This window comes from Engraulis encrasicolus, chromosome 22 (genome assembly GCF_034702125.1).
Source record: "Engraulis encrasicolus isolate BLACKSEA-1 chromosome 22, IST_EnEncr_1.0, whole genome shotgun sequence".
NCBI classification, from domain to species: Eukaryota; Metazoa; Chordata; class Actinopteri; order Clupeiformes; family Engraulidae; genus Engraulis; species Engraulis encrasicolus.
In genome coordinates, this window is record NC_085878.1 from 12,505,087 (window position 1) to 12,519,250 (window position 14,164).

Consider the following 14,164-nt stretch of genomic DNA (forward strand, 5'->3'; position numbering starts at 1 on the left):
GTGTGTTACAAGTCAATTAAATTAACATTAACATTATAAGGAAAAAAAATCCGACCATAAAAAAACATTTTATATCTTTATTAAAGTAGCCATCTACTAAGCAGAATAATGTATTGTCTGTTCATCACTGTTGGAAAGTCAGTTCCAGACTATGCATGACCTGTGTAACAACCTTATCCTTCTATACACACATTTTATCGGAAAATACAAGTTGTCAAATGTTTGAGAAAGGGAGAATTGCATGGGTGCAGTACTTTGCAGCAGGTGCAAAAACACAGACAGTCTGTCGAAATCAGACACCTGTTAAGTGGTTAGGTCTCAGATTCACATTCTATCATAATATTTTAAAGTATTTTAAATTATTCATCATTTATTGTCAGAAAGTTATGTACAAACAATTATGTGTCTTTTGGTGAATCAAAAGTGGAGTCAAAGTATTCAACAACATACATTAAATTTCTTTTTTTTCTGCTTTACCTAAACACTGTCTCGCTGACCCAGAAACACTCGTAAACACGCAAGCCATATACCTCCAATGAACGCTGCTGAGATATACCAACAACCATTTCCAGTGGTAATGCTTAACAGACATCATGATTAACTGCATTTCAAGTAAATACAAATTAATAGTAAAAAAATAATATGTTAATAAGTACCAAAGCAAAGAAGTAGAAATCAAAGTCAAATATCGCCAGAAAGACCCTCACCACAATACACACGCTGCTTTCAAGTTGTCAGCGCAGACAGACTGCACTACAATCTAAAGTGTTTTTCTTCTGCGTTCTTTTTAATATAATTTTCAACATTTTTTTTCTTTAAATTGGATTTCCCAACTCTTGACCTGACAAACTAATGGTCACGAATATAATCTTTTTTTCATGTATTACTTTTTCGTCTACGTATAGAAACAGTAATACTGAGACATACAGCCATACATACATACATACATACATACATACATAAGAGGCAACACTGCAGAGCTATGGACGTTTCATAAAATGTCAAGATATAAAAAGTTTTTTTTTTTCTTCTTCTTTCTTCCATGTTCAGGGTGTTTGGTCAGGTGTGCTCATGTATTCTCTTCGTAGTGCAGCACTCACTCATACAATAGCCTTGGCCTCAGGCAGGAATGCTTCCCAGTACTTGATGAGCTGGATGCACACGGAAAAACAACAGTTAATATTGACTGAAACCCATCGCACCATACCACACCTACTCAAGCATTACACACTTTTATTTTAGAACTCGTATTAAGAGTTGAGACTTGCTACGTTTACATTAGACATTTAATTCCGAATTAACTCACTTTAATTCTGAAAAAAAAAACTTAATTCCGTGTCATGTAAACACTTCTTAATTCGGAATTAAATGAAAGATCAAAGTGAATTCGAGAGAACAATTTAATTCGGAATGATTCATTCGGAATTAAAACATAAACGTAGCAAATGTACACGATTCACACACATACTTGTATACAATTCTTTGAAGAATCAAAGTTGGTCAATATAATTCCTAGAAATGTTGGCACTCCTTTGTTTAATAACTATTTATGGAACAATGAATGGTACACATTTAGCAGGTGAAGAGACTCACCCTTTGCTGAGAGAGCAGAAGAGCCTCCAGGTACTTCACAATGAACATCTTGAAATCTCTCGCCTTCTCCTTCTGCAGAGCGGTACAAAGAGGCATGTTAAGTGAATGCGTTTGTATGTGAAATGAATCATTTGTGTGTAATACTGTTGACACCTGCTGGTATAGTAGTTGGCGTACCTCAAATCTGATCACCTCTTGGCGAACTGTAGTGCAGATCCTTTCAAAGTCTCTTTCGTACTGGGTGACTTTAGCCTCCCACTGTGGATGACAAAAATATGTAACATTCAAGATGGATCATCTCAAATGAACACAGCCATAAGATAAATAATGGTCCACTGCCATTCTATCTTTTCCATAATGTCAAACTTTTAAACTATTATTCTCCATTGCAAACTAAAATTGGCCTTCCTAATCGATCATGAAGCACAACCATCTGCAAAATGTGCTGTAAAATAAACCGTGTTCGTTCCAATATGCAACCTTGCGTCCTCCACTTGTGCTTGTGGCCTCGTACCAGGAAGTAATACGTCATGATGACATCACAGTCTTATATTTCAATACCTCGCAAAAGCTCAATTGTAAAGTCACTTTCTCATGTGCAAACTGGATGGTGAATGAATAATAGTCCCCCCAAAATTGTTTTGGCTAGGCTGACAGTGGGGAAACTTAATTGTTTTCTCCACGGAGGCGGGGCATCAGCAAAACGTGAGGCCACAAGCACAAGTGAAGGACGCAAGGTTGCATATTGGAATGCGCATACTGCCATTGACATTGATATTGACAGAGAATCTCTAACAGGGAGAAGGTTCAGTCTCATTGGTTCCCATTGTAGCCAGTTAGCTTTGCATGCATACTGCAGTAACTATGGAATGTCCACTAGTTGGCGAGCGTAGTTCAGTCCTTCATGTGGGAAAATGTATGGAATGGAAAGGGGAACCCATATGCTAAATACATTTCTACTGCGATTTCCAGTCACAAATATTATCAACAAAACATTCCTGGTAAGCACTATGACTGTTGTTTAACAATAGGCTGTATTGACAAATCGTTCAGGTGTGTAGTTTTACAGCAGGTTAGAAGATTTCAACCTGTACTCGCTAGCATCGCGCTAATGTTTATGGGTTTGGCCCCATAAAAATTGAGCTTTGTGACCCAGTATATAATAATCTAGTGGCGCAAAATAATCGAAACGCTACTCAAATGGGGTCTTATTATTTCTAGCTTCGAACTTAATATTAATATTTCAGGACAAAAAATTATAAAAAATCACAAAAATTATAACGGTAGAAAACTTCATTGACACCCATTCATTTTGCACTGGAGTAGGATTAGGGTTAGCCAGTTGTGGCTAGTAGCTAGTTCCGTGAGTGAACACCCCCTGATATTGATAAAGCAGAAGTCCTCCACTGACTAGGCTGTGTTCAAGGGAGGGTACTCAGGCCAAAAGGTCAGACCATACCACATCTTCACTCAACCATTCACATAAACAGCTGATTCTAATCAGCACAACTCTGCAGTCATACCAGGTGGCTAATGAACCCAATCATTCAATGAAATCACCTAAGCTATAAGTAGAACCACTTCATCATAGCACATTCAGTCTTTGAAGCCAGGATTAGGAACTTCAACTTTACGTGGTGAAGTAGTGTAAAAAATGTGTGGATGCATGAATGGTGTCAGTGTGTTAGTATATATGCGCTACCGATAGGTTGATAGGTTCCTCTGCCTCATTAATGGGCATTTGAAGGCAGATGTGATGTGAGCCACATGACTGGTTAATGCTGTGGTGCATCATGCACGTCTGAGGGGAGCGGAGTCACAAGTCTGCGGTCACATGTACACGCTAATCTGGCTAAGTTACATGCTAAGGAATCGCTCCAGGGATAACTTTGAATGCTTGAGTATGTGCATGCGCATAGGACTTAACGTCTGACATGCAGTGAAATGCATGAAGAGACTTTGCTCTATATTGCAGTTTTGCATTTAGTTATTGAATTTTATGGATAATTAAGATGACATTTAGCACCTACTGTTGATTTTTTTCCGAACAGGATAATTATTTTAGGCATTTATAATAAATGCACCATTTTCCTCACACAAGTGAGGGTTGACTGTTTTCAAAGCAGAGTTTTTTTTTCTGGAGTGGTTCATAACATCAATGCTTAAGAAATAGCCATACTCTGCTTGTCTTTGGAAAAGGAGGTTATTTTTGGGCCTACTCCCAGAAAAACAAGCTTTTGAATGAAACATTGTGTGTTCCTTTGTTAGAGGCTTAAGACAGCACTATTAAGCACCTCCGTAATCTCATCTTTAGCCTGCTGTAGTTTGTCTGGCTTGTTGGCCCACAGCAGCTTGGCTTCCTGCTCCCTCTTCTTCTGCAGGGTGTTCTGGGCATCCTGCCACTTCTGCCACGTCTTCATGCGCTGGTCAAAGGAGTTCTGCAAACACACACCATAACCACACACTCAATAAATAATACATGAAATAGTGTTTGGGTCAATGATGTTTTAGTAATGTCACACGACAGGGTTGTGCAGCCACAGCTAACGCCACTATTGTATGGATTTTTTTTGCTTTGTTTTTTAGTGGATTATCAAAGAAGCATATTCATTGCAGAACATAAATGACCAATTACTAATTAAATGTATGGGCATTATCTGTGGTTGTACCACCTGACATATGAACAAAAAAAACCCCAATGTAATTGACCCATACATTTTTTACACTGGAACGTACTGGCACTATAGTTATACCTATTGGCCTTCGAAACTTTACAATACAGAGGAGAACATTTATATGCCAGAAAGGGTGCTATACTACGTACAGTATGTGTGTCATGTTTTGTAGGAATGTTTAACAGTCGCTGACAGCTTTAGCCAGGCCCAGGACAAAGTCATCTGGAAGGGCCCTACAACCAATAGATTCAATGCACTGAAGACCAATTTCTAGCCCCCAATCTCCCTGGGCCCGAATCACATGTACAGTAGACTGTGTCTATTCTCCAGGCTATACTTGTCTGTGCTTGCAGGGCAAGATTAGATAAATACTATTCGCCTCTATCCCATTCATTTCACTGGCCATTTAAATCATTTCAAATAATACTGCCTCTGTTTTTTTAACACTTGCTGCTGGAATAGGGCAGAGTCAATAGTTCATACAGTATTCCCACAAAGACACAAAAGTATGTCAATGTTTGCATCCAATCCATCTTTTTCCTTCTCACTACTGGCAAAAAACTACTCCAGATTCCAATAGTAGTCTGACAGATTTTGAATCAAAGTTGTGTGCGTGTTGCTGAGCAATGACTGTTTTCTAAGCATTTGACTGGTTGGCACTTGGTTGGGTTTAGTCAATTGCAAAAGTAATCTTAAATCCTATGGGGATTGATTGCTGAGTATTGTGTTCAGACATGCAATAAAGAGTGCTGCTGGGTTTAAAGCTGGCTCAAGACTAGCTGATCAAACCCAGGTCATAGCAAGGTATAAATATCTTGTTTCCACAGCACTGTATATACTACTTTGAAAAATCAAAAAGCAAAATGTTCTTGCATACACTATGCTTCTTTAGTATACATTATGTCAATATTAACAAAGAATCATGATGATACTAATAGACAACAATACATGCTGTACAGGTGTGTGCGCGTGTGTGTGTGTGTGTATCTGTCTGTCTGTCTGTCTATGTGTATAAGTGTGTATCTGTCTGTCTGTCTGTCTGCGTGCATCAGGGTGTGTCCATGTCCGTCTTTCTGTCTGCGTGCATCAGTGTGTGTCCATGTTTGTGTTTATCAGTGTGTGTCCATGTCTGTCTGCTCTGCATGTGTCTTTTGCAGCACTGACCCGGACGGCTCCGAGCAGGCGTATGTAGTCGGCCAGCAGCTCTGCGAAGAGGAAGAAGTCGCTGCAGGCCTGCTCCTGGTGCAGCTGCTCCATCTTGTCCTCCACCTCCGCCAGCTGCGACAGCGCCCGCGACAACGCCGTGTTGTCTTCCGACGTGCCCAGCATCGCCATGCTCTTGGCAAACACCGCCGTGTTCATGCACAGATCTGAACAGGTAAGACAAATGGAGAAGGAGAAAAGTCAAAGTACAGGACGTGGCTTTTATTTCTGTTCATCCATCCATCATTCACTCATCCATCTAGCCATCCTTCATCCATCCATCCATCATTCACTAATTATTAAAGGTATTACTTTATAACATAATGCAGCACCAACCAGCTATGCAATTTGTATAAACACTACACTACAGTACTTTTCCACTTTAGTTTTGCAGAATGTGGGAATTGAAATTCATGTCATTTACAAAAGTGACTCTTTTTTGAAAGCTTCGAAAGTACTGTACAGTCATAGCCCAAAGAGGGCCCTTCACTGTGATAAAAGTTGATTTGAGCCCTGTTACAAGTACATGTGAAAGCAAAAAAAAATAAAATAAACAAGTTTCTTGAGTGCACAAGAACGTTTTTTTTTCATGTTCCTTCATGTTGGGGCTACACTGAATGCATTAAGTGAGACTTCTCAATGGAACTGGCTACAGCAGACATGGCAGCACCACATTGTAAAGGAAAGCAAGAAAACCCCATTCTATTCAATGTATGTTTTGACACAACTTGACTTAACGTTACATAACACCTCCAGAGTAGCCCCAACCTTGGGGGCTCAGTTTAATATGCGTGTCAGGATGAGGGTGCACTGCCCACCTTTCCTGTGGTTGACCAGAGCGTCCACTACTCCATGGAGCTTCCTCAGCTGCTGCTCTTCATTCTCCACCTCCTGGAACTTCTCCTCAAACCACTACGAGAAGAACAAGAGCAGTCAGATACCACAACCAACCCGCACAAAATTTGGAAACGGTCAAGCCATTTAATGACAGAGTTATTGAAAAAAAATCAATTGGGCAGGCAGAAAGACAGACAGACCCTTTCAATTTCTAACCTTCCATCCTCTCCTGCCTCTCCTGTCCTACACTTTTTGGGGGACTTTTACCCATTCAACATCCATATTTGAATTGTGCTTTTGCGAGATATTGCATAAAACTTCTATCGTCAATGACATCTGGCTTTGCATCACCAGGCCACCAGCAAAAGGAGAGGAGGGGAGGTTAGATATTAAAGGGGACACTGGGTCATGGGAATTACTGGCCAAACTCGCGCTAGGAGGCCAGTAAAAGTAAAAGGGAGACGCAACGCAGGTGTTATGGAAAAATACAAGATAAAGTTGCCAGCTATTCATTCACTAGTGTGCAATATAAATAAATAATATGGTGACGATGGTACTCACGTTGTCTGCTTCGTTCATCTTGATTGTCATTTTGCTGACTGCATCTGATGCCTTGGTGATCATCTTGAGGAAGCCGGCTCCGCTCAGGGCCTGTGTGCTGACTGCCCTGGGTAACTATGAACAAATATTCATCTCTTAGTATTGTGCAGCATGCAACATTACTGTACAAAGCTTCCAATAAACTGCGACCATTTTGAAAGTTTATTTCTTGGCCTAACTCTTAAAAGCACAAGTTTTAAAAATATACATGTATTTTTTTAACATTGTTGTCAAAACCAAAAGAAACAAATTTTGTCTGGCTGGTGAATTCTTAATAATAGCAACAAGCAGTATCTTTGTGCTCGGGTCAATGTTTGTAGATATCAACAGATGAACATCCACACAAACTAACCTCATCTTTCTCTAAAAACTCTCTGACATCTGGATCTTGCAGCAAGTTTTGATGAGCCACAACTCGTTTCAGGTACCTATCAGGGGGAAAACAGTGGTTACGACATTGTGTTAACTGGACCAAAAAATACAACTTGAAATTAGGGCTGCACGATTATGGAAAAGATCATAATCACGATTATTTGGGTCAAAATCGAAATCATGATTATTAATCACAATTATTGATTGTTTGCAGAATTTTCTTTTAAATGATAACAAAATGAAATATAACCAAGAGTTAATTATACAGGATGAACAAAATAAAACCGAATTGTAATAATTATGTAAGAGGCAATAGCATGACACTTAGGTGGAAAGATTTCTGTCCAGAAACACCAGCCTATCAGCATGTTCCGGCTTCAAGGATGCTCGAAGGCAAGTCACTATTGCCACGATTAAATCACGATTGAAATCACGATTTCGATATCACAATTATATCACGATGTTCGATTATTTTCGATTAATTGTGCAGACCTACTTGAAATGGATACAAATGTTATGTCAGAACAACAAATAAAGCAAACAATAAAGGTAAATTATCAGAATGGGGACTTCAGTTTAGAGTAGAGGCTTCAGTAGTAAACTAAGCATCACAGTCGTGCATATAATGGAAGGAAGTCATAACAGCTAACAATCTTGTTTTGATGAGGGCAACTTTGATGCTCATCAGTAAGGCCATCTCTACATGGAGCTAAAGGTTGCTCTCTAATTGAACCAAAGAGGCAAGCTGACCTTTCCAGCGCTGCTCTGCGCCGCTCCACAAACTCTGCCGAGGAGTTATCTTCCTTTCCCACTTTAACTTTCGTCATGCCTGCCCAGGTCAAAAACACAAATGTCACATTCTATTAATATACATAAAGAAAGATGTCTGTCGGTGAAAACACAGGTTGATCCTAAATGGGTCTGCTGTACGTTTGACCCCTGCCTGATAGTCATTTAATGTAAACAAACAAGTAACAGTTAGTTCATGCAAACAGGTATCCTCTTATGGCAATCTGCAAGGTATTAGCCGAAAAGTCAAGATGCAGCAAAGTTTAGTTTAGTTTATTTAGTTTAGTTCAACAGGGACCATGCACAATACACATTGATTACAGAAGTAAAAAGATGGCTTGTGCCAGATTATAGCTATATAGCTAATTTCCATCTGCAGTCCCTGGACAGGTAAAACAAATATTAAAATACAATAACATAGACAAGATATAAACAAGTAAGCACATCCATAGGCCATAGGTCAAACACACGCACACCCACCCACACCCACACCCACACACACACACACACATTAAAATGGCATACAGTGTGAGTCATATTTTAAAAACATATGATTAATGTTGACAAGACTGGTTGGTTAATATCCATTTTTTCACACCCCTTGAGAAGGCCTGATAATCAGTAATACTTTTTAGGTTACTGGGTAGACTATTCCATGTTTTGGTTGCCCTGAAGGAGAAGGCTGACTGAGCAAAAGCAGTTCGTCGGATTGGGAGACTACAATCACCCCTAATGGTGGATCTTGACGTTCTGCTCATCAATTCAGAGCAGGGTTGAACAAATGTCCTTAGGGGTGGGGGTGCTGCATTGTGAATAATTTTATGGATTAGCCGCAGATCAGAAAATTGTATGATGTTTTCAAGGCTGAGCATATTATACTTGCTCAGTATAGGACAATGGTGGTACTGAAAAGATCTTCTATCTAGGACCTTCAGGGCCTGCTTGTATAGTGAATCAATGGATTTTAAGACAGTCTTGTTGGCCTGGGACCAGCTCGATAAACAATAATGCAGGTGGGACATGAGCATAGCATTGACATAAGTCACAGCAGCATCAATACTCAGAGAGTTACGGATATGTCTAAAATTTGATATGCTATACTTTACAGTATTACCCAGCTTTTTAATGTGTTTCTTAAAACTAAGAGTAGAATCTAAGGTTACACCTAAATATTTAAACTCATCAACATTATTTAGCTTTGTTCCATCAACATATATGTCTGGAACAACATTTGGTTTAAATCTATTGTGAAAATACATTGTGACATTGTGACAGCACCTCTAGTGCCCATTTAATTTCAATAATCTACAAGGCTGTCACCAACCGTCGACATCCATTGCATTCTTACCATGCATAATATAAACAAACATACGGGTACATCATTAGTTCACCATTTTACAATGGGCACGTTGCAGAGAAGACATTGTAAACGCCATTCAGTTCTCATACAGGCTTCTCTTCACTGTATTCCCAAGGCAGCAGCATATTGTCTCTCAGTGTGGGGAAGTTATACTGTGTGTGCATGCAAATACTACATTGAATGAATGAGGTTAAGTGTTCCCCAGCCACTAAAGGGTCTGTGTAAAAACAAGCTTTTCAATTAGTTGGCATAAGCCAATATTGACTTTAGCCACGACCTTGAAAGTCCAAAGCCGTCAGCTGTCCAGTATCACTGATGGTATTAAAAGGGAACAGAAACAAGTTAAACAATTGAATCCTCTCTGCTGGAGTTCACGGAATATGGCGAAAAGCAACATAGGCAGCATGCATCAGCAGCTTGCTGGAAAACAATCATAAAACTGCTGTCTGTTTTAAAGTTAACATTCTGCCCCAATAGAGTAGATTTATTTGGTCAAACACTCCTCTAATACGAAGGCTCAAGCATGCTGGCCTCGAGGTTGTTTTCCGCTTTCATTGTAACTACTCGCAGACAGTACACAAAGACTGTTAAGTGTATGATAAACCCTGAGCTCAGATAAGGCAGATAAGTTCCTGCTTTAAAAGGAAGCGTTTCCTTACCCATGACACTCTTCTCGGGGGGTGGGGGTACGATGTAACCATGGTGCGCATGCTTCACCTGCAGCTTCTCGTACAGGCCCAGGAAATCACTGAACCGTCTCTTCACAGAAAACGTTGAGCTCCTAAACATGGGTAGTGTGGTCTACGGGAAAGGCAGGGAGGGACAAACTAAAAAGTCAGGGCATTATTGAATTTTACAGGCTTTTTTCCCCCCCCAACATGTAATATTATGTGTACACTATACACCCAAACCCAAAGCCCGACATGCAGTGCACATGCATACTTTTAAGATTGGGTGTAGCCGAAATCTGTTCAAATATATTAGACTATTGTAGATATTTGTAGGAGTAGACAAATACTGCAGATGTGTACCTGAGTTGACACTTTGTAAGCCATGTAGGCATTCATGCCATCGCCTGTGGGAAAAGATAAAAATAAATAAAATGCACTCTTTTGGCACAAATTGACCTCAGTCTTATCGGATTCAACCAAAAACCCTTACCAACTTTCTCAGGATTGGTCACGGCGATGTTCAATTCAAACTTGTCTTTACTCTCCTCCTCTTCCCACTGAATAGAACATCAAAAGGTAAATCATACATTCATATTTACAGAAAATATACTATAACTTGAAACAAAGAATAAGTACAGAAGAAAAAGAACATTCCTTTGTTTTACATGTATTAACAATGAGTAGTAACAACATATTGAATTGAAAATACTACAAGACAGAAAGCAAAGAAAATGTCTGGGGGGAAAAAATGCATCAAAAACTTTTAGTGATTATTCACAAACAAATGTGCACTCCTGCCGTACGCCCAATGCCACTCACCATGCTTGAGATCTGGCTGCCGAGTAGCTTATCAGAAACACATTAGCATACACTGTTATACCGCACCCTGCCCTTGGTAAAGTCTCACCTCTCCCAAGGACTTGCTTGCCGCAGGAGGAGGCTTGTGAGAAACGTCCTGTGCAGCGGGACTCGGCCTTGACATTTCTTTCCTTTCTCTACTGGCATTCTTGTCAATGGAAAGCTCCACAGTTGCCTCTGAAAACAAAACAAAAAAATAATTTGTACAACCTTGTAACTATTTCAAAGAAAGACAGCAGTAAAGCACAAAAATGCTTCTTACATCACATAATCTTTTTTTCCTTACAGAGTTTCGATTCGGTCTTTGAAATATGGTATTTTTTGTAGGGTGGAAACAGTAAGGCCCTACCATTGTGAGGGTCGATTAACCTTCAGTTACAACCATTTCCAATCATTTAAAACAATATTCACCTGCAAACAAGTCCTGCTCGTCATCAGATCGCACTCCGTTTGTGTCGTGTTGGACCACGGTCGTCGGTGGAGGAGGGGAGACATCAGATCCCTCTTCGGCAAAGATGTCAGTCGGCACGTCATTTACTTCCACTTCGGTGGTAGGGGTGGACTTCGTCTACACAACATTCAAACAAGACGAATGTTAGGAGGAATCTTTTCTTCTTATTATTTTACATTCTTTCATTCATACTTGTTGCAACCAGTGCTGCTGTTGTGACTTAACTACTGAAAACACACTACTCCCAGCAAAACAAACAAAGAAATGCTACAAACTCCTTCTGACTTTTTAAATGTTTTTTTTTTAAAGCTTATACATAGCTGTTGGAGTGGTCTCATGACAAAGCTGCACTGTTGCACAACGAACTACTTTAGATGGAGTAGGCTACTTAAAGTGTCTGTGAGCTGAGTAAAGTTGTTTGTTTGAAGTAGGTAGCCTAATTGAAACAAAGATAATTGGCCCATGGTCTGAAACAAACAACAAAACAAATGACAGCTATTGGAAGACACTATATAGTTGGTACTCCTGAAACCTCTTGGACAAACTAACTAACTGATGGTGCGATGTGTGCGTGACGGATCACTCCTCCACTCTCCTATCCCACAAGTGTATCCATAATATCCACAAGACTTTAAGTGGCAACATGGGTTTATGGGTTGATGGGTTAACTATATCCTTTTTCAGTCACCGAAGAGCTTAATTAGGGGTTTAGACCCGAAATGAGCACAAATAAACACTGGAGCATTAATGGACCCTTTGTTGACTGACTTTGTGCGAAACTGAACACCAAGAGCAAAACAAAATTCCAACGAGTCTTGAATGGACATGACCAAACGTAAAAGACTCACTGCAAAAGATGGATGTTTTCAGATTTCACTCCAACTCTGAACTCATTTCCTTCCTTGACTTCCTGCCACCTAATGCCTAGCTAAATAAATGCTGACACCACGCTGACTCAACACAAACTCAACTCGCACGCTTCGAGACGAAGACGCAAAGTGGCTACTTCCGCATTTTGTGGTCGTGTCACAGGTCGCGTCCTTTACTGCTTCACGACTCTGTGAACTACAAAATGACGTAATCGTAGTCTTGTTTGAAAGGGTAGCATTTAGTAATAATTAAAATGTAAATACTACATTTAGTAGTAATTTAAAGTTGGATTTAACATGCACATTTTCAGTTGAATTTAAATAAGCCTATTAAAATGTGTTATTTTCTTTTATAAAAAAAAAATATATATTTTGTCCATCCAGTGGCTTTGGTTTATTATGTTGCAATAAATTGTTGTTTGTAACGTCACCTGTCTTTACCGTCCTTCTCTATGTGGTTTATGAAACATGGTCGGGGGGCGAGTAACGCAATAGTTACTTTTACTGGTAACTAGTTACTTTGATACCGGAGTAACCCAGGAAGTAACTCAGTTACTTTTTTGGAGAAGTAACTAGTAACTAGTAACTAGTTACTTTTTCAAAGTAACTTGCCCAACACTGATCATTTCAGCTTCTTTTACCAATCAGAACAGCTGTGCATGGTGACAACAATGGTCTACTGAAGCATTGTATGCATTTGGTCATGTAGGCCATAACTACTCATTTTGGTGCATTCCTATGAACTCATAAAGCCCACTTCTGGACCTAGTAAACCTGTTGCCTATGTAAGAAAAGCAGGCGTTGTCCTCGAGTGACATGACAGCCTTTTGATTCGGGTCATTTCCCTTTCTTTCCCAGACTGTTCGCCTCATTTAACCTTGCTATAGTAAGTGCGGGGGGAAAACTTTCAGAAAACCAAAACACCGGAAATGCCTCATCTGGAAATTCACCGAATGACAGTTGCAGCCTTTTATTACAGCTGTGAAGAGCACACATGCCAAACATACCATCTGTTCGAAAGATTATTCTACACTTGATGGAAAAGAGGACGTTGTATCCAACAACTGACTTAAAACGTGTCACTCATTTGAGACAAATGATTGCATAGAAATGGATTGCATCGGTCGTTTATACAGAACTATTGATCATCAGATTTAGTTCCCCCCACAGAAAACTCCGTTTTGACTGTTCTGTGACATTGAAATAAATCATATTGTGTAGTTCTACGAATTCGAAAGATCCTGAACTTGGATGTTTCAATTCAACAACTTCCCTGTCTAGTCGGCTTTGATCCCTGATCCTCCGAGCTAGCCAACTCATTTAGCCTATGAGAAGAGCACCTGGTCAACTAGTTACGCCATTCGGAGAGGATTGATAGTGAATATACTTACATTTCCCGTGAAAATATCTTCACCTTCATCATCGCTTTCCTCTTCTAATTTATCCGAATTCATTTCACGATCCATAGGGTCTGGGAATGGCGGTGAACTGCGCTCCGTGTTAGCCTCCATAGTTTGAAGAACTGTCAACGTTGACGTGTAATTGTAACGAGAATGTCTACTTGTTGCAAATAATCACATTCAAATAAAACAATTGCATTTGCAACTATAACTGACCAATAACATTGAAATGTCAAGCGATCGAGCAATTATCAACACCCAAACATTCTTTCAACCTAGCACTTATCGCTCGGCTTCTTCCTCTCCCTCCCAACAAAACAGCTCGTGAATTACTGCCTCCTGCTGTTTCGGAGTGGGAAAGAAAGGGAACGCTTGGGGTGAATACTGCAGTTCTAAAAGTAAAGGGCTGTGATCAATGTTCTACCTCTATGGCTGTGATACTGCTGTGCTAAGGTCTATGAGGATATTTTGAAATCCGTTTGTTGT

The 14,164-nt window shown here is 39.8% G+C and overlaps 1 protein-coding gene across 1 annotated transcript; it reads right to left on the reverse strand.

Moving 5' to 3' along the window:
* Positions 1-63: 63 nt before the first annotated feature.
* On the reverse strand, positions 64-14,005 carry LOC134439203 (sorting nexin-1-like). The gene is made up of 15 exons (XM_063189089.1): positions 13,670-14,005; positions 11,370-11,526; positions 11,008-11,135; positions 10,591-10,657; positions 10,461-10,504; positions 10,089-10,230; positions 8,031-8,109; positions 7,261-7,336; positions 6,870-6,983; positions 6,290-6,383; positions 5,433-5,638; positions 3,888-4,031; positions 1,771-1,851; positions 1,594-1,665; positions 64-1,151 (listed from the first exon to the last, which is right to left on the reverse strand). The coding sequence occupies exons 1-15, from the start codon at positions 13,787-13,789 to the stop codon at positions 1,101-1,103; spliced, it is 1,575 nt and encodes a 524-aa protein (XP_063045159.1). The 5' UTR covers positions 13,790-14,005; the 3' UTR covers positions 64-1,100.
* Positions 14,006-14,164: the final 159 nt, after the last annotated feature.